At 43.5% G+C, this 20,485-nt stretch overlaps 1 protein-coding gene across 1 annotated transcript in view; it reads right to left on the bottom strand.

The window, feature by feature from the left end:
- The window catches only part of SLC6A11 (solute carrier family 6 member 11), a 130,610-nt gene extending 114,748 nt beyond the window's left edge, over window positions 1-15,862 (bottom strand). The window contains exons 1-4 of the mRNA XM_081275958.1: window positions 15,573-15,862; window positions 12,446-12,580; window positions 12,184-12,324; window positions 8,728-8,818 (exon numbers count right to left, since the gene is read on the bottom strand). Coding sequence (XP_081132084.1) covers window positions 8,728-8,818; window positions 12,184-12,324; window positions 12,446-12,580; window positions 15,573-15,843 — 638 coding nt within the window. The 5' untranslated portion in view covers window positions 15,844-15,862. The remainder of the gene's footprint in view (window positions 1-8,727; window positions 8,819-12,183; window positions 12,325-12,445; window positions 12,581-15,572) is intronic.
- Window positions 15,863-20,485: the final 4,623 nt, after the last annotated feature.

Raw genomic sequence — 20,485 nt, 5'->3', positions numbered from 1 at the left:
CATGCACCTCTTCCTAGCAACCTGGGGGCTCTGCCTTCTTCCCAGACTCAAATGTCTGGCTCCTTTCAAGGCATCCCACAGAATCATTGAAAACCCTTCAGAGGGGCCCCCAGGTCCTTTCTGCTGGGCTCCAGTCTCTCTGGCCACCTGGCTGTTTTCCAAACATGCATATATCCTCCCAATGTGAGGTCACTCCCCACTCCCACTGTTCCGTTGGCCTCAGAGCTTATTCTTGATACCCACAGATCACTGCCTTTTCTCTCAGGTCTCTGCTCAAATCCCACTGCCTCAGAGAGATCCACTTTGACCCTTAGACACTCTTTAATCCCATACCCTGCCTGCATTTTAAGAGACTGGTTTCATTTTAATGTCATAGTTTCTGCTTATTTAGCGGTTTGCATAGTCGGCTTCACCAGGGTGAGTCTTTGTTTTGCTCATGCTGCATCCTAGAACTTAAATTGATGCCTGATATAGTGCTCACTAAAGACCTGTATGGCAATAACCCTTTATCCATGAGGTAAACATACCAAGACCCCCACTATATGCCTAAAATCGCGGATAGTACCAAACCCTATATATACTATACATTTTCCTGTAATACATTCCCATGATAATATGTAATTTATAAATTAGACACAGTAAGAGATTAATAATAATAAGTTACTATAGATCTTGACAACCTCAGCATGTGATTCTTATTAAGTCAAAAAACTTTTACCTTTTCACTTAAGGGAAGCACTTCATGGCTTCTCTTTGGCATCTCTGAATTTACAGTATCACTAATCTTGTACTCGGGGGCCATTGTTAAAATAAAAGAAGAGTTACCTGAGCACAAGCATTGCAATACTGCCACAGCTGATCTGATAACCAAGATGAGAGAGAGAGGGGAGAACTACTGGAGTTGAACAGATGCTCTGGCCCTGCCTTGCCTTTCAGCAAAGTTGCCCATCATTCCCCGGCCTCCAGGTACAGTAGGAGCATTGCAGGTGAAATGTACATGCCTCAACATACAACTTCAGGTCTCTGGACCCCTGAGTTTGTCATTCCCTCCACCTGCTATGCCACTCACTCAGTCCACAGTGCTCCACATGAACTTATATTTACCCTTCAAAACCCAGTTTAAGTATCACCATCTGCAGGAAACTCTTCCCAAAGGCCAGGCATCCAGGCAACTTGGCTCTGTACAAGGATCCTACAGATACCTGTTATCTGGTATTTCAAAAAATTTTTTTTCTTCCATCACTCCCCAGCATTCCCTAGAGGGCTGCTTCTTCACACAGCTCCTTTAAGGAGGGACAGTGTCATCTTTATCTCTCTGGCTACAGATGAGGTACTCGGTACCCAGCACCCAGTAGATGCTCAGAGAACTTTGAAAGAAATAATCAAAATGTATTCAGAGAGTTTACCACAACCACTATGAGGGACCAAGGTCTGGGTGATGAGCCTTCTCTGAACAAGGCTGAAAAGCAGCCATTTAGATGTTCAAAGATCTGGATAAAGACTTCCTTGTTAGTAGCTACCTTTTATTGAGCAATGACCATGCACTGGATGCTTTATAAACATCAACTCATTTAATGCTCTGGAAAACCCCAAGAGGTAGGGAGAATTATCGTTACATTTTCAGAGGAGCACAGTGAGGCCCTGAGAAGATATGTAAGTTGCCCAGGGACATGCACTTGACAGGTGGAGGAGGCAATGACTTAAACTGGGCTGCCGAAGTTGCCCACTAAAATCTATAGTCATGTGCAGGGTGATCAGGTGGGGTTGGGGTTGAGTCGAGTGGAGGCAGGTAACCTAACACTAGCAGAAATTAGGTGGTGATGCACAGTGCTCAGTGAGGGAAGATCTGGGAAGCATGTCTGACCCTGAAATTTGAGGTAAAGGAGCAGGCTCTGCATGGGGCTTGGCAGTTCAGGCCCAGCTATGAATCTGCACCTGCAGCAAAAGGGTTGGAATGGGATACTGTGCCTCAGATAATAAGAACTATCTCACACACCCCACTTACAATGTTCTCAAAATATATTACATCATTTAATCCTGACAGCAACCCAGAGAGGTTGATAAGGCAGGGAATCATCATAGTTGCTATAGGCTTGGGCCACAGTCCATGGTGCTACTGAGAAGTGGTGGAACCTTTAGAAAGTTGTGTCCTAGTGAGAGGAGGTTAGGTCACGGGGGTGCACCCTTGAAGGGGATGTTGGGGACCTGGCCCCTTCCTTGTCTCTCTCATCACGAGATGAGCATCTTTGCTCCTCCTATGACATACTGTGGTGCCACAGTCTCAAATCAATAGGGCCACAACTGACCATCAATTGAAACTTCTTAGACCGTGAGCCAAAATAAATCTTTTCTCCTTTAAATTGTTTATCTTAGGCATTTTATCATAGCAACAGCGAGTTGACTAAGACAATCCCCATTTCACAGATGGGAGAACCAGTCATAAGCATTCTACTTATGCATTTAATGCTTTCCAAAGAAGTGTGGAGTACAGGAAAACTATTATCATGGCCATTATCATCAGGTGGGTGTTGTCTCATTTGCAATTTATAGATAAGGACACTGAACTCCAAGGGCTTAGGAAATATTCATTCATTCATTCCCGCTTCCATTTATTCATTTCAATAACTATTAATAGGAACCTAGAATGTGCTGGCAAAACAATAACAAATAAATCAGATGTGGTCTTTGCCAGCGTGGAGCTTAAAAACGGAGGAAGGTAGAGAATTAACATATTAACAAAGATATAATGATTTCAGATGAGAACTAGGTAGACATTGAAACAGAGGGATGGGTTTGAGCTGTCTGTGGTGCTGATCCTGGTGGGTTGGTCAGGGTGGGATTCCCAAATGACATTGGAATTAAGATTCAGTGATAACAAAGAGCCGGATACATGAGGATCTGGAGAGGGTTCTTCTAGGCAAAGGGAACACAAAAGCCAAATGACCCTCAAATAACCCAGGATGTCCAAAAGGCAGGCAGAGAGGAAGATGAGTGTGGGAGGGAAGCAGGGAGGTGCCTTATCCCCCCAAAAGAACCAGTTCTCACTCCAGCACCTCTGATCCCAAATTTCATGTTCAAAGAAAATCAATTAAAATGTCCATGTGACTTAGAAAGACAAAAAAAAAAAAGATGAAGATAATCCAGAAAGACAAGGCCTCATCCTTCTGAATAAAGAAGAAGTGAATACCCTTAGAGCTTAATTTGGGCCCTGTACACAATATGTGCTCAACACATGTTCCTCAATTGGAAGGCATGCAAAAGCAATTCTGATTGTATACGAAGGGAGAGTGAGGTTGCTCAAAAACCCCTGGATGTACAGGACATGGGGTCTGAGAAAGGGAAGACAAATCCAGGTCCACTTCATGTCATGACACTTTAGTTACACACTTTAGAGCACTTGATCCCACTGGAGGTTACAGACTCAAATTTTAGAAATGCAAACATATTTAGATAAATGCATGGATGCCAATGCATAATGGGTTACTAAGGGAAACTAGGATGGTCTGGTTTTAAAACCTGACATTAGGAAGACAAGCTGTCCCTGCCCCATAGGCCCCCTGCCGGGGTCAGAATCAAGACCGCCTGGAGGGGCCCGAGTGTTTCTCACTAACTAAATCAGTAATAGGAATTATGTCCTGAAAAAGGAAATGAAATTTTAAGATGGGAGGTGGGTTGGGTCAGGTGCCCATGGCAAGGCAAAGCCACATCCAGTTGTGGATAGGAAAGTGGCACCTTATTACTGACTTTATGGTAATCTATGGGCTGGGTTTCACCTCAGCGTCTAGAGACTAGAATGTTATCTTTCACTCTGCCTGGCCTGAATGTGCACAGTGTCTTTCTTATGCACACCAGGAGTGCAAACATTTGTGCAATGAATGAACTAGCAGTCAGCCACGGCCTCTACTTTAACCAAGCAGTGTGGTCCTGAATGAGGCCCCTGGAGTTGGGGGCATGGCAAGGACAGAAGCCAGCACACCAAAGTTATGGACAGAACTGGAGAATCCATGAACAAGCCACATCAGGGGAGAGGAAGCAAAGAGAATTGGTAAGAAAAAAAAATTTTTTTTTTTTTTTTAAGAAAGTGGGTCCAATATTTGAAGGGCTGTCACATGGAAAAGGAATTAGGAATGCTTTATCCAAAGCCCCAGAAACTAACTTTCAATTGAATTTAAGGAAAAAAATCTTCATAGCAAAGTGTTTCCCAGACAAGTTTAGTGAAATGCTAGATTTCAGGGGGAGGAGGGAAATTATTCCAATTTATTCTACAGGAGAATAAGTTTGGGGCTTTAGGTTACCCTCAGGTACATGGATGTTCTCACCAAGAGACAGTTTTCAGCCCTCCTCAAGCTTCTGTGGCTCAACAGATTTTCACAGGATGCTATCAACATCTCCTACAGTCTCTGCATCCCAAGTTCATCTCTGGGGAAAAGATGAATTGGAGCTGTCTGACAAAAGCATGTCATGAAGGGATGAGTGTCACACCACTATTGGAGTACTTTTAGAATACAGAATTCAACACTGTGTAGATAATACAGACGCAATCTAAATAGGAAACCAACTCATGAGTTCATTCTCCCATGCATATTCATCTAGAATGGCCAAGTAGCTGGCAAAAAGGTCTTTACACAGAGAATGCAGACCATCTGTCCCTTCCTGCCACGTGGTGGCCAAAATGAGTGAGTGATATGGATACTGCAAACAGGTCCTGGAACTAATCAATGCTGGTGAGTGGGAATATTAATGACAGCATGAGCTCTTGCCAGGGGCCCCTTGGCACATCTCCTATAGTATTTTCTAGAACATATTGCCTCCCTGCTTCTTATCTATCCATCTATTCTATAAATATTCATTGAGGGTTTTCCATATCCTGGCAGTGGTGAGTAAAACCAGACAGGTGCTGCTTCATGACTGCCTGTCAGTGAACACAATGAACAAATATATAATATAACTAATATTCAACTAAAGGTTTGTATACATGATACAAAGGGAATGAATGGTGCAAAAAAAAAAAAAAATCCAGGAACTTACATAGAGACCACATCTAGTCTAGGACTTTGGAAAGGGTTCCCTAAGGAAGTATGGAAACTGCATTTTGTAGACCCTTTAAAGGTGCTAGTCCAAAAATATGTCTCTGTGACATTCCTTCAGGAGATTATAGTTCATTGAAGTCAGGAATAAACCACACAGTCTCACTTAGCACAGAAGCCCCCTCTCCAGTACATATTTTACAGATGTTCAGTTTGAGACTGTGATTCACTAGGTCTGGGGTAGATAAGCAGGAGTTTTGAATGCTAGTGCATGTACCCTACAACCCACCAATTCCACTATTAGGTAGAACACATTTAAGTAGTGCCACTTAACAAAGCATTTTAAAAGTCCTAAATAAATGGGTAGAAAGGCTCAATCATGAAGATGTCACTTTTCTCCAATAGATTTCCAATCAAAATCCCAGAGTTTTTGTTTCTCTTTAGGGTTGTTACTGTTGTTTAATCTAACAAACTGATTCTAAAATATATTTGGAACACTAAGAACACTTTGGAAAGGAAAAAAAAAATGAGGAAGCTGCCTTGCCAGAGCTTGTCTTACATAAAACTATAGTTTTGGTATCGACACAGAGATAGACTAAGGTGACAATGAAACAGGACAGTGAGCCCCAAACAGACCCGTGCTTTTAGGAAAATGATATATAAAAGATAGCTCTGTAAGTCAGTAGAGTAAGGATGAATGATCAGGAAGTACTGTTGGGATAATTGGTTATTTATATGAAAATAAAAAAATAAAAATCTGAACAAAATTTATACACAGCAAAAATTTTAAGAATTTTTAATGAAATTTATAAAAAATAAAAAGACTGGGGCTGGGGATATGGCTCAAGAAGTAGCACGCTTGCCTGGCATGCGTGAGGCACTGGGTTCGATCCTCAGCACCACATAAAAATAAAATAAAGATATTGTGTCCACCTAAAGCTAAAAAGTAAATAAAAAATAAGTAAAAAAATAAATAAAAAGACTATGTTCCTAAATGTGGGGGAAAAAACAACAACTTCAAAACTCTTAGAAGAAAATACATAACTTTCTTTTTTTTTTTTTTTTACAACTTTGGAGTACAGAAATATATCTTAAATTAGATGCCAATTATGCAAACCAATCTCTTTAGAGATTGACAAATATAACTTCAATAAAATTGAAAATTCTGTACACCATAAATGAGAAAGAAAATCCATACACTAGGAAAATATATTTCCAGCACAATGATTAACATCTAGCCTGTACCAAGAATTCCTTTCTATAGGAAAAAAACAAACAATCTAAATAGAAAAGAGTATGAACTTGAAGATACAAATTCATTTAAAAAAAGACCACGAAAAAGTGCTCAACCTCATAAGTAATTAGAGAAATACAACTTTAAAATGGTGAAATACCAATCACACCCATTTTATGAACAAAACAGGACTGACTAGACCAAGTGTTCCATAAACATAAAGCAGCAGAAATTCTTGCACACATACATATTTAGAATGTAAATTAGGGAATCACTTTGTATTATCTAATATTTGATAAAACTTACCATGCATGTACCCTACAAACCACCAAAGCCACTATTAGGTATTACTATGATCCCCCACCATTCCCATGTTGGAAACTTAATCCTTAATGCAACAGTTTTGAATGGTAGAACCTTCAAGAGGTGATTAGATCATGAGGGCTCTGACCCCATGAATAAATATCATTACCATGGGAGTGGGTTAGTTATTGATGAGTAAGTTCCTGACAAAGGGATGAGTTTGGCCCCCTTGACTGCTCAAGCAAATATGCTCTCTTGCCCTTCTGCCTTCCACCATGGGATGATACAACAGCAGGCCCTTGCCATATGCCAGGCTCTCGACCTGGCACCTCCCAAGCTCTAGAACTACAAGAAATAACTTTTTGTGAGTTACCAGGTCTGAGGTTTTCTGACAAGAACCAGCTAACAGACAAGACAGTTACACGGCTTGGAAACCACTCAGGTACTAAAGAAAGCACTGGACAAGACATTCACTAAGTGTGCCTAATACTAGTGGCAACATGCTAAAAGTCCATCAAGAGGACCTGGATAAATACAATGTAGGCTATTCATATAATACAACAATGTACCGCAGTGTGGGGGAAATAAAGAACCAAAGCTACACTTAACCATATGGATACATCTCCAAACCAGCACTGATCAAAGAAACAAAGTTGTTGTAAAACATGTTAGTAATGGATACCATCGATATAATTTGTTTTTTAAATATCTAAGAGAGGGCTAGGGTTGTGACTCAGCAGTACAGCACTGCCTAGCACGTGTGAGGCCCTGGGTTCAATTCTCAGCACCCCCTAAAAATAAATAAATAAATAAAGGTATTGTGTCCAACTACAACTAAAAAATAAATATATAAAAAAAATGTAAGCGAGACCTTGGTACTATTAGAGGCATGAAACAAGCTGAAGATGTGCTTTAGGATTACAAATCTAAATTCAGCATAATGATTTCTAGAAAGGGAAAGAGAAAAATGGTATTTGGATAAAACACAATCCTTCATGAAACACTGTCCCCCCACACGCTATTATTAATTAGCATAAGGGAAGGAGAGGGTTCTTCAATGGAGCCAGGTCTTTTTTGCCTGAAAAAATCTCAGAAAGCATTCAGTCCAGACTTTGACTCAAAGGAAACATCTCTTCAATACCCTGGGGCAGGGGATAATCCTTCTTCTACTTTAGAAACTCCAAAATCAGGGCTTCTGGGTATGGCTATACAGGTTGTATATTATATAATCCTGGAGGGCACATTTCACAATGTACATAATGCTTCCTCAGGTTGTAAAGTGTGCAACTAAGACAACTGTATGATTGGAACTCTGATGAAACTATGCCCATTTCTAGGGAAATGCCCACCCATACAGTCCTGCTTAGAATTTCAGGGGATTCTGATACATCTCTGATGGTAATCAGTAGTCTAACGCCAGTCAAACACTTCCAGGTAAAGGATTCTCACTTCCAGGTAAAGGATGCTCACAATCTTCTGAAGTAGTTTCAGACAACACTGTGAGACCAACTTCCTCCTTAAGCACATTTGAAACTTGCCTCTTTGAAACTTCTCTCCATTAAAGTGAATCTGCTTCCTTTCCACATGCCACTTCAGCTACGGAGAGCAAGCAGACCTGTCCCCCCTGGAGACTTCTGTGAGGCTAAATATACTCTTGACTTCACTTATTGCAAACATGCTCTATCTTCTTTTGTTCGAGATGAATTTTTAAACTATCCTTTTATCACACACTTCCTGCCCTAATAAGCAACTAGGCATGCTGACATGTTATCAAAAAACAAGAAGGTATTTCTCTCTGTTGTCCCTTTAGGAAACCCCAGAGGATCTTCACACTTGTTTCTCAAATAATCAAAAGCCCACAAAAGAGGCTGGGGTTGTGGCTCAGTGGTAGAGCACTTGCCTAGCACACGTGAGACACTGGGTTCAATCCTTAGTATGACATAAAAATAAATAAATGAAATAAAGGTATTACTGTCCATCTACAACTAAAAGAAAATACATTTCTTTTTTATTTTTTTTTTAAAAAGAAAAAGCCCACAGAAGCCAGGAACTTCCAGGCTGGAGGAAAGGTCAGGTTTTACCCAGGCATGGGGACAAGGTCAAATGAGCAGAAGCAGGACAGAGTCCCCACCAACTGAGGGAGACAAGTGCTTCTCCACTTACTCCCAAAACTCCATGACGGGGGAGGTGGCATTCTGCAGGGACACATGGCTGTAGTTGCTCACATTCAGTTTCTGGAACTCCACGCAATTCTCTACAGTGGGAAAAAAGACAAGACATACAAGAAAATTAACCTTCGCGAGAGGTAAAGCTGGGAAAACATTCAGCGCTGATGGTGCAATGCTGGTAGCTTTAACTCGCCGCTCCAAGCAAACATGACTCCAAGAGCATTAGGGGTGGAAATCAATGCTTTCCTGATAGTTCACGAGAGGCTCGGTCTGACCAGGATAGGAGGAAAGGGTTGGGGGCAGGGGACTTGAGTCTCTTCCATTCCCAGCCAACAGGCCCCATCCCGCTCTTTCCTCCAACCTTATTCCCAAACCATTTTTGCTTTTTTCCACTTTTGTGCCCCAAGTCCTGTCTGTGGTATTTATCTCTCCTACCCAGTGGCCCTCACTGGACTGAAGGGGGAGATTTAAGGAAATGATCTAGTTGTGATGTCCATAGGGCAGAAATACAGTTGAGATTTTTCTTCTATGTAAAAAAAATCTGCCTTATAAAGATGTCAGGATTGGATAAAATGGTGAGAAGCTATATGCGTAAAAGATCCTTGGTTTCTCCATCATTCCCTTACAGGATCCAATTCATCAGAAAGGACTTACTGAAGACCTCTCCTCAGAAACTTGATGGCCAAGGGAATTTCAAGTAAAAATCTCTTACTGCTCTTTGGTCAAGGCTCAGAGCAACCCATTAATCTCTCCTACTCCTCCAGGAAGCCAACCCTGATCTCCTTCCCCTGAATCCTAAGCAAGCCAGAATTCAAAAGCCCTCCCAGGAATTACCTTCTCTAACTCCATCTATTTTGGAAAGAATCTAAGGTTCAGAAAAAGTCAAGGAACACCTTCCTCCCCCCACACAAACCCTTTCCTTCCTCTAGAAAGCCACCCACCAGTTAAAGAAGGAACTGAGAATAAATTCTAGCCAGGGCTCCATTTTATTTGGCATGGTGAATGCCTGGTAGTATCAGCCACCATGGAACCCGTGCTTCTCTGTTTAGAGCTGCCTGGGCCACCAGACTGCAAGCTGCCTAGGGACAGGGCTTCCTGAATTGGCTCGCTCAGAACCTCATGCATCCAGAACAGCGGCCAGCGTCCACTTGGCTCTGGTACATTTTTTCTTCTCATGTGTGTAAGAACCATTCAAATTACATCTACCATCTTTGGGGGAAGAAATTATATCCTGTGTATAATATTTTGCATACTGCAAGGGTTCACATGCCTTAGAGAAAGGGGACTGCAAACTGGTGGAAGAAAGAGGTTGATGGTCCACTGGAGAAATGCCTCTATGGTTCTTTTTGGCAAGCACTAACTATATTCTGAAAGGAAGCGGTCTAGAGGTTCATAGTCAGTCTTAGGAGGAGTCTAGAAAACTGAAATTATAAGTAAAATGACTTGATGTGTCTTGGGCCTTTTCCTGGGCTCAAAATAAAATACAAGAAATCAATTAATAAAATAAAGTTTCTCATGTTTTTGCCTAAAGTTAAAAAAAAAAACTGCAGACACCCAAGGTTCATGAGTTATTTTTATTAAAATGATATTTAATCATGTACAAATAGACAATGGGCTAGTGAATTCTTTGTGTTTTATAAGTCATAAAACTAGAAAAGCAAGATTAAATTTATAAGCCAAATACCAACTCAACTATGGAACCAACACAATTCAAAGTGATAATATCACATGACTGTAGATAATGCCCTTTGTTGAAATTAAATTGCTTCCCCAACCAAAAAAAAAAAAAAATGCACCTGACAGGTAAACAGTAGAGTCTGTGGAGATCATCTGCCTCATTCTTCCACAGGCTATTTGAGTCTCAATTCTACAACCAGTTTCTGCTGGTTACACTTGTGCAAAACCTACATTCGTACAGTTAACTGCATTCTCAACTGGACTTTGCTTAGTACCAATGCATCTTATTTATTTATTTATTTTTTGGCATGCTGGGGTTGGAACCCAGGGTCTCACACATGTCAGGCATTCACTCTACCACCAAGCCAAACCCTCACTCCCCCAGCAGACCATTTATGAATTAAACCTTTCTCTGTTCTCTTTCCCTTGGCCACTATCATTCTATTTTCCATGAATTGCTCTTAGAGTACAAACACATGCAAATTCAGGTAGTGGACTCTCCTGACCATCTTCAGCTTAAGATTCAGAACATGCACATATTTTCAGAGTATTCTCATAATATCCACAATTAAATTATCACGGAAGACTCACAGGCCTCCAAGAATATGCCCTTGAATTTGAGTTTGATGAACATCTAAGGTCCCTTGCGAAAGGAAGATTAACAACACTCTGAAGAGAGACAGTGAAGCTACCACAAGATGTGAGTGTCAGGGGACAGTCATATGGGGATAGAAAATAGATCTCAGAAATTTCCAGGTCTAATGCCTTCAGTTCTGTCTGCTGGTGACCAGCACCCTACCAGTCTTGCTAAGAGGACACTTCCAGACATGATCTCACCACAGATTATAAAATGGATGGTGAGTGGGTTAACTGTGAGCCCCAATTCTAGTCAAAAGGTAGCAGCTGCCCAGAGCATGGATAAGAGCTCCAAGCCTAAGACTAGACTCAAAAGAAGAGATTGCTGTAATCAATTAGTGATGCCTGCTGTAAGCACAGCCATCTCAGAAATAGGTTGGACAGATTTTTCTTCCCTAGATTATAAAACCCAATTCTAAAACTGAAAAACAAAACAGTCTATCAAATCAAAAGTATTATCCATTCTTGGAAAGGGGCAGCTGCTGAACTCAAATGTCAAGCTAGGCTGAACAGGTAAAGTAAATGAACAAAGTAATCTGGGTGGGATCACTGGAAACTTCAGGACAGATGTGTCACCCAAAGGCAATAGCTGTTTCTCAGCTGCAGCCATTGCTGCCAAGTAGCAATGTTGCCAAATCTCTGAATTTTTAACGAGAAGCTGGAAGTCTGGATTTTTCACATGAAACATTCAGGCTTTAAAATTCTGGTAAACAAATACATTTTTCAGTTTGCTGTTCATTGATCTAAAGATGGATCAGCCTAAAGGCCCTTCATCTGCAGCCCTTAATCTAGTCTAACCCCTTCCTGTTACAGAGGAAAACTGGCCATTTGGAGAAGTACGGCTGAAACTGGGGATCTAGTTCTCTGAATCTAACACTTATTCATACTCTACACCTTGTCCCCCAGGGGCTCATTCTCTGCATCTAACAAAGTAAGCCAAGAGCATCTCCATTCTCCTAACCATGCCAAACCCTGGACCAAAGCTCAGTTTAGGCTGTAACTAACAAAACAGACCCAGGCTAGTAAAGCCACTCCTAGGAAACTGGACTCATGACAAGAGCCCAGAGGCCAAGGATAAGACCCCAATCCTGGGTCCTCCACCAGCACCAGCAGAAGAGACCCTCCCTGCAGTCCATACCTGTGTTCCACTCATGTCCACAGGTAGCCCAGGGGAGCTCCGTGGTAAAGCAGTTGCTCAAGTAGAAAATGGCCCATGCCAGGATGATGATGTAATACACATTTAGATGGGCCTCAATCACCTGTGTTGCATAGCCAATTCCTGAAAGGATAAAGGAAAGGGAACAATTTGAGTTTCTATCTTTTCCTAATGGCCTTCAGCTACTCTTTGTAGCTTGACATTTTGGGGGCAAAACTTTATTTCTCATTAAATCAACACTTACCTTCAAACAAAGGGCAGACTTTCCTCCAACACGTAATGCCTCCTTCACTTGTGAATTGCCCCAGAGCCGTTTCCAGGAAAAAGACAGGAATCCCACAGCAAATAAAAAACACCACATAGGGAATCAGGAATGCCCCTGGAAGAAGATGAAGGAGTGAGATTAAAACTTTTCTCATCATTCCATGTTTGGCACAGGAAATCTTTAATATGCACCTACCACAGGCAAGATGTGATGGTCTCTAAGCTTGAGTTCCAGTTCAGCTAGGAACTAGGGTCAGAAAGTGTGGCCCCAGGTTTGTGCTCTCTGCCATCTATGACCTTAAGCAAGTCTACCGCACAGTTCTGATTCTCAGCTCCCTCATTTGTAAAATGGGACTTTAATCCTTAATGTCTATATTGCTTACCTTCCAGAATTAATGGGTAGCTATGAAGACAATATAAAAGAAAGCGTTTTATTTGCTCAGTTCTTTAATTTATGTATTCTGTGCTTTGACATAGGTCAAGATGATTACCATCCTGAATACTATACCCTTTGTTTTTCATTCTAAAGTGATGTCAACAGTCTAGGTAAGGGAGATCCCTATTATTTACTTTTGGAATGATCTGAAAATATATTTTTTTTCATAATGAAAAAGCATTCTCAGGGAATTATATCATGAACAATATCAGGCTTCAAAGAGTTAAACATCCCTATATGCAAGTCCCAGTTGTTCAGTTGAATTGTATGGAGTTTACAACAAGAATCTATCCAGTAAGTCTGGCTTGGGATCAGTCTAGGAAAAGACCACCCTCAGTTTTAGTGTTCCTATCTTGAAACACAATATCCATTGCCTGGGCCTTTCTGCAAAACAAATTAAATAACTGAGGTGAACATGGGCTATTACAAACAGAAGGGGATTTTTTCCAAATCCCTAGTCCTCTTTCTCCAGTCTAATAACAAAGCATGAAAACATGCTATTTCCGACCATCTGATCTCACAAATGAAGCCTTTAACTGAAATTGCTTTTTACTAAATGAAGCCTCTTTAACTGCAAGGATTAATAGCAACAATTTTGATCAATCCTGATAACAGGGTCCTATCTACCAGGTTTTGAAAGGGTCTTAGGTTTTTCTGGGCAAGCAACTAATTCAAAATTTCACATTGGGAAAGAAATACTTTAAACTATCACTGGCATCTATGAGTTCAGCTATGTAGATTTTTGAAAAAAAAAGAGAAACTGTGGATATACAGACAGCTGAACTATATAAAAAGGCAAAAGTGTGTGAAAGGAAATAAGAGTATCTGTTTACTGAATCTAAATCTAATTGATTAAAAAGCTGAAATCATTCCTTAATACACTGCAATTTACCTGGGAACCCTCTGAAACCTAATAGATGTCACTTCATAAAAGCGTTCTGGCCTGTGTATTCATAAAGCTTGTACTGTAATCCTTAAAATAACTAACTCAATCAAGCCAGGGTATCTGTGTACCCAATGGAGACTCTCGGCAAATCAGAGAAAGGAAAAGAAAATCCAGCAATGACTCATTTTTAAACTTCACTCACTACAACATTTTTTTTTTAAATCTGTGGCAGAATTTGTAATTAACCCAATTTACCCAATTTTTGCTTTTAGGAACACTTATTACTTTGGCACAATAATTGCCTGGATGAACAAATATATTCAAACTTTTTTTTTTTTTTTTTTTTTTTTTTTGGCTTGGGCCTCCCCTTAAGAGTTTCCACAGGTTTCCAAGTGCACATCACAATTTACAAAGGCTGAGTCTATCAAGAGAGGCAGGACTCACAGCTGAGGACACAGGGCACTTTTGGGGTCTCCATGTCCACTCCCTCTGTACCCCCCTTGCCAAACCACCAACATAAGTGGCCACTTCATTACCAGTGCAAAGCAGGCTTGCAGCAGCCTATACCTTCAAAATGAATGTCTCCAAAGAAAGGGCCTGGGCCCAGCAGTATCCTTCTTGCTCTCCCTGCAAGCAGCTCCCGCAGGAAGTCCAACACTGGCCCTGCCAGCCGACTTCTGAGCCACCTTGTTTAAGGATTTACTGGAGGAAAGGGGGGGGGTACCATAAAAGAGTCAGGGGGGACTGAACTGGTACAGGCTTTCTCTTGGAGAAACATGCCACCGAAGATTTTGGAAGATCCCTTCCCATGGACTTGCAGGGCTGTCCTGTTGATGTGACAGAAGGAAGTCTTGAAGTCTGGAGCCCTTTCTCTGAACTGAGAGAGTCATAGATTTACCACTGCCTCTTCTGGCAAACTGACTTGGAGACGTTGTTACTACAAATGACTCTCTCAACACCTTCCTCTCCCTCTCCCCCTTCCACAATCTCTAACCTCTCAAAAACATTAAATCAGTGTCCTTGCTCTGTGTTGTGGGTGACTCTGAGGTCAATAAATGTGACTGCTTGGTGCCAATTCTTCCACCAGAGTCCCAATATATTGGCCCCAGAAATGACCCTAAGAGCAAAGTTAAAAGGTGAGGCAGAAAAGCTAACAGCAAAGGCTCACGTAAGAAGTTCTCCCCGTTGTCAGCCCAATTCCAGTTTAAAACAAGGCTTTTGGTCCCAGAATCACTGGTTAAATGAGGAACTTCTCTGACCCTTACTTTCCTCGTCTGCAAGACGGGGCATGCCCCCACCTCCAAAGGTGACAGTGAAGCTGAGGCGAGATAGGGTGCCTGGCACTTGAGCAAATTCCCCCAAACCAAGACCACTGAGGCAATAAACCAGAGTCCCTTTCCAGTGGGGAGGGAAAAAAAGCTGAGGCTCAAAAGGACTAAATGTTTCCTGTCAGAATGCCAGTGAAAATACCAAAATCAAAGGCCTGCTGGTCTCAGCTGTTACCTCATGCTGGGGACAGATCTCTCCTGGCAGGCAAGTCCCTGCGCACTGGCAGGTGGCACACTGAGGTGCGAAGCAACCCATAGGCACGCTCGCTTCGTGGAACAGGTGGGTCGTGCCTGCGGGTGAGCTCACTCAGGTGGCCTGGGGTCGAGGCTCTTCCTTAGGGTCCCGCTGCACGCAGGCGCAGGAGGGGGGGGTCTCGCGCTCGCCCACCCTCGGTCTCCCCACCCCCACGGAGCGTGCGGCACCCCCTCCCCTTCTCCCCGTCGCGTGCCACCTCACCTCCTCCGTTCTTGTAGCACAGGTAGGGAAACCGCCACACGTTGCCCAGCCCGATAATCTCCCCGGCCACGCTCAGCACGAACTCCACCTTGTTGTTCCACTGGCCACGCTCGTGGACAGCCTTGTCGCGCTTGTCTCGCGGGTCGCGCGCGGGCGCCGCGCCCCCGCTGCCGACGCCACCGCTGCCGCCGCTACCACCGAGCGCTTCAGTCTCCCGCGCCTCCTCGGCAGCCTTCCCATTGCCCAGGGGCAGCGCCTTCTCCGCCGTCATGGCCGCGCTGGCTGCCTCGTGCGCCGGCCCGGCTCTGCGCCGCCGCCCCGGGCGGGCTGGCTTTTCAGGAGGCGCGAGCGGGCGGGAGGGGGAGGCAGGGGGTGGAGCTGAGGGACCGGGCCGGGCCAGCGCGGAGAATGGGACGCTGCGGCCCGGCCCGCAGGGCGCCCACGCTGCCGGGGCCCAACTGGGCCCCGAGAGCCTGCGAGCGCACCTTGCGCGCGATGAGCTCCCTGCGCGCGCCAAGCGCCCGCGGTGCCCAGCCTTTCTGCTGTCCTATTATCCTCTTAGGACAAGAGTGGAAGCACCCGTCAGGACTAGGTGGACTCCAGAACCAAACCCTGAAGTTCCACCACTCTCTGTAACCTGCTAATGGTGGGGCCTCAGTTTCCCATCCCTACTAAGAAGTAGGCCAGACATCTCCAACTTTAATGTGCACGCTCGACACCTGCAGATCTTGTTAAACTGCAGATCCTGGCCTGGTAGGTGCGGTGGGCTGGAGACTACGTTTCTAACAAGTTCCAGGTGAAGCCCATTCTGCTGGGCTAGGCTTCTTCCCATCCCGCAGACACAGGCTTGTTCATCCTAGTGCCCTTTGCTCAAATACACATTGAGTCAGACGTTGAGGTGTTAAGTGCTCGTGTCTGGAGATAGGCAAATCTAGGAGGAAATTCCTGCTCTGCTCATCTTGATTGGATGACTTTGGGCAGTCGTCTGTCCTATCTGTGCCTCAGTTTCTTGATCCACAAAAGGTAATTCCAACAGTGAATGCCTCATAGGATTTTTGGTGAAAGGTTGATGAGAAAATGGTCATAAAGTACTCAACACGTTGGAAGTGCTCAATGAACGTTAGCCATTATTAATGTCACCATGTTTAGACACACACATCTTAATTAGGCACCTTGATATTTGTCTCTCCCGTCAATTGTAAGGATGCTATAATTCTCCTCTTCATTACAACAGCCACAGAACCTAGGACAAGACTTGGCACAGAGTAGGCGCTCAGTCAACATCTGTGGCTATTAAGAAAAAGAGGCTGGTATGGTTTGGATAGGTGTCCCTCAAAATCCCATGTGTCAAAGCTTTGGTCAAGAGCCTGTGGTGCTCATTGGGTAGTTGTGGAACCTTTAAGAGGTGAGGCCAAGTGAAAGATCTTGCGGCCATTGGAGGTGTGGCCTCGAAGGGGATTGTGGGAGCCTGGCCCCGCCTCTTCCTCTTCCTCTTTTCATTTCCCGCCATCTTCTAGCGGAGCAGCTTTCCGCCTGTTTCTGCTATGATATGCTGTCTCACCTCAGGCTCAACGAGTCAGCAGCCAGCCTACCTTGGGTTTAAACACCTAAAATTGTGAGCCTAAATGAATCTTACCTCTTTATAAGTTGATTACCTGAGGTTTGTTAGGGTAACAGAAAACCAAGGCCACCTCTGGTCTTTGCACAGCCCCGGGGGAAGCTCCCGCCAGAGCTGGGGCTCAATGCCCTCCCTTCGGTCCTTCCTTAGAGGGCTCCCCATGTCTTGCAGCCCTCAAACGCCTGCCTGCTTCTCCTTTCATCTTGGCTCCCAGCGGCACCAGTCTTTCTCCATCCCCACAGAAAACCCTCCCTTCGGCCATCTTCCCTTCCCCCTCCGGTCTTAGTGCTTGAAAGAGTGAGTTGCAGCATCGGCCCTGTCTTCACCTCCCACTCGTTCCTCAGCCCACAGCAATCTGGCGCCCTCCCCCACCACTCCTCTGAAAATCCTGCCTGTAAAGTCCCCAGAGCCCTCTTCATCTGACAGATCCTGTGGTTCTTTTCCCATCCCCATCCTGCCTGACCACTAGGTAACTTTCTGCCCCGCTCTCCCTCCTGAACTTTGGAAAATTCCACCTGTGTGGTTTTTCCTGAACTCTGTTAGCCTCAGCTGTCTTTCTCTCTCTGCTTCTCTGGTTCCCCTTTCTCTCTCCTGAAGCTTGGCTTTTCTCCTGCCTTGAACCAACCCAGTGAAATGTTGATGGCTCCCAAATCTCTGCCCCCTCCCCCCCAATGCTGTCTGGAGTATGTTTGAAAGCAAAGATTCTATAGGGTGTTCAGGGTGAGATAGGGCGTTGCACCCAGACTCTGACATGGGTTCTGTTAATTCTTTGCTTAAGGCTCCTTATCCATCTCAGTTGGGGTTAATATTAGTTCTGATCCCAAAGGGTGGTCAGAACTAATAGCCTCAGTAGGTGCTCTGTGAACAGTCACCATTATTTTTATTGTGATGAGGAGGAGGAAGAAAAGGATCTCTTGCTAAAAGCCTTCATTCATTGGCTTTTCTTTTCCTATAGGATGAAACCAAATTTCTGACCTTCTCATTCACATTGTCCCATAATCTGATTGTCCCAGCCTTTCCTTCTAAATAAATGCCATTTTCTTCACATGCTAAACTATCAGTGTTTCCATTTTCTTTTAGGTGATGCCCCATTGCTGAATATAGTACCTGTGTTCAGTAGCCACATAGTAGATAGGGACTCATCTATTAAGTCAATAACTACATCAGAAGTTAGAGGCATTTTCCTGAATCTTAATATTGCAGTATTAGCCTATCACCCCAGATCTTTGTAAATCTTCAAATCCAATTACATTTTTAATTTGTAGTGGTGCACAGCATCATTAACTCCAGTGACTACTTGCTTTGAGCAGCTGTGATTCTACAAGACATTTGGAAAGTAACTTGGAACCAAAGAGAGGCCTAGTACTGACCACATCATCTGCTCGCACCCAGACTTGATTCTGTTGATGGACAGTTCTGTGACCTTAGGTATATCATATCATATCATATCATATCATAGGAGATGCTACAAAGGAGAGGTCAGTGGTGCTGGAAGAGCTTGTAACTGAAGGCTCTGATCTTGTTGAGGAGAGCAGGAAGGGCTCTCTGAATAAGTGACAGATAATTGGAAGCCTGAATAGAGAGGAGTAATGAATTGGATTATGAGGGGTTTGGGGTCCTGAAGATAATCACAGGGATCAAAGCTGGAATGCACAGTGTGGAGGATGTTACTCCTGAACATGAAGCATTTTTATCAGGGATTGACATGAGAGCATATTCACTTTGGGAAGACCACTGTTAACCAGTGTGAAAATAGATTACAGGACAGGCAGGTAATGGTGAAGAAGGTACTGCAGTAGTCCAGACAAAAGATGATGACACGTTAGACCATGGACAGAGGAAGGTAAAGGTTATATTGTGGGAGTACATCCAAAGACTTGATCTAGGATTGGAGGTGGTAAGAAAGGAAGGGAAGATATCAGGCACATCTTTTGAGTCATTGAACTACAACATCCTATGAAACAGTTGATGGTTCTGCTCTGTTTTGTGCCTATGCACCTCAGCTGCCTTACTTCAGGAGTGACTTTTGCTCATGTCCTCTCAGATCCTCCCCTTTGCTCATCAGATATAGCTCTTATAAACCCAGTTTAATGCTCCCCTTCATGAATTCTGAAGGAAATGCTCAGGACTCTTTGGTGATAGTAACACCCAGGATAAAACAACATTTGCAACCTTAACACATTTTAGAAACTATCTGTTATGGTTTGGATGTAAGGTATCCCCCAAAAGCTCACGTGTGAGACAATGCAAGAAAGTTCAGAGGACAAATGGTTGGGTTGTAAGAGTCTTAACCCAATCAGTGAATTAATCCCCGTGATAGGGATTAACTGAAGTGGTAGGGAAGAGGTGGGAATTGGGGCATGGCTTTGGGGTATATATTTGCATCTGGCAAGTGGAGACCTTTCTGCTTTCTGATCATCATGTGAACTGCTTCCCTCTACCACATTCTTCCACCATGATGTCCTGCCTCACCTCGAGCCCTGAGGAATGGAGCCGGCTGTCCATGGACTGAGACCTCTGAAACTGTGGGCCCTGTAATGAAGTTTTCCTCCTCTAAAATTGTTCTGGTCAGAACTTTTAGTCATAGCAGCATAAAAGCTAATCAAAATATTATCCTGTCCATGTAGTGATTACTCCTTATGTTCATCTTCTGCAACCATGCTTGCTCCATGTAGCTGCTGCCTCTCCATCTTGGGTCCCCAAAAGAGGTAATGGAGCAGAGATTTCCCTAACCAGACCTCAGGCCCAGAGACATACTTACTTATATGCCACTGAGATTTTGAGATTGTTGCATAGTAAAAGTGATTGATAAACTCACCACAGGCTGTGTTTGCGCCTTCATACACCCCATTTCTCTTACACTGCACACTGTGGCATCAGCATGGCAGTACCTACGTTCTAAAGATAAAGAAACTGAAGCTTAGAGAGGTTGAGCTACTTATTCAAAATCACACAGTGGAGCCAGAATTCAACCAAGTTTTCTGATTTATATTCTACATCCTGCAATGTCTGACTTCAGGACTCTTCTCGTGGTTTTAACCACATAAACTTGTTGTCTTCTTTTTGATCTAGGTGGAAAAAGTAGGGGATGAAGGGGTAAATTCATAACTTCTTCCTTTTCTAAGGGGAACTAACCCAAAGACATTGGCTCAGAATTTAATCATTATATCCTGGATGCCAACCTAAGAAGCCCCCATCTGGGTCCTGTTTCTATGGGAGAATGCGTTCCAAATTCCAAAACACTTGATTTTATACTTGCATAGTTCTCTCTGGAGTTGGCTAGCATCTCTGTGTG

The sequence above is a fragment of the Spermophilus citellus genome (genome assembly GCF_964194105.1).
Source record: "Spermophilus citellus genome assembly, chromosome: 19".
Lineage (NCBI taxonomy): Eukaryota > Metazoa > Chordata > Mammalia > Rodentia > Sciuridae > Spermophilus > Spermophilus citellus.
Note: the sequence above shows the minus strand (reverse complement) of the source record. Positions and strands in the feature narration are given on the sequence as shown.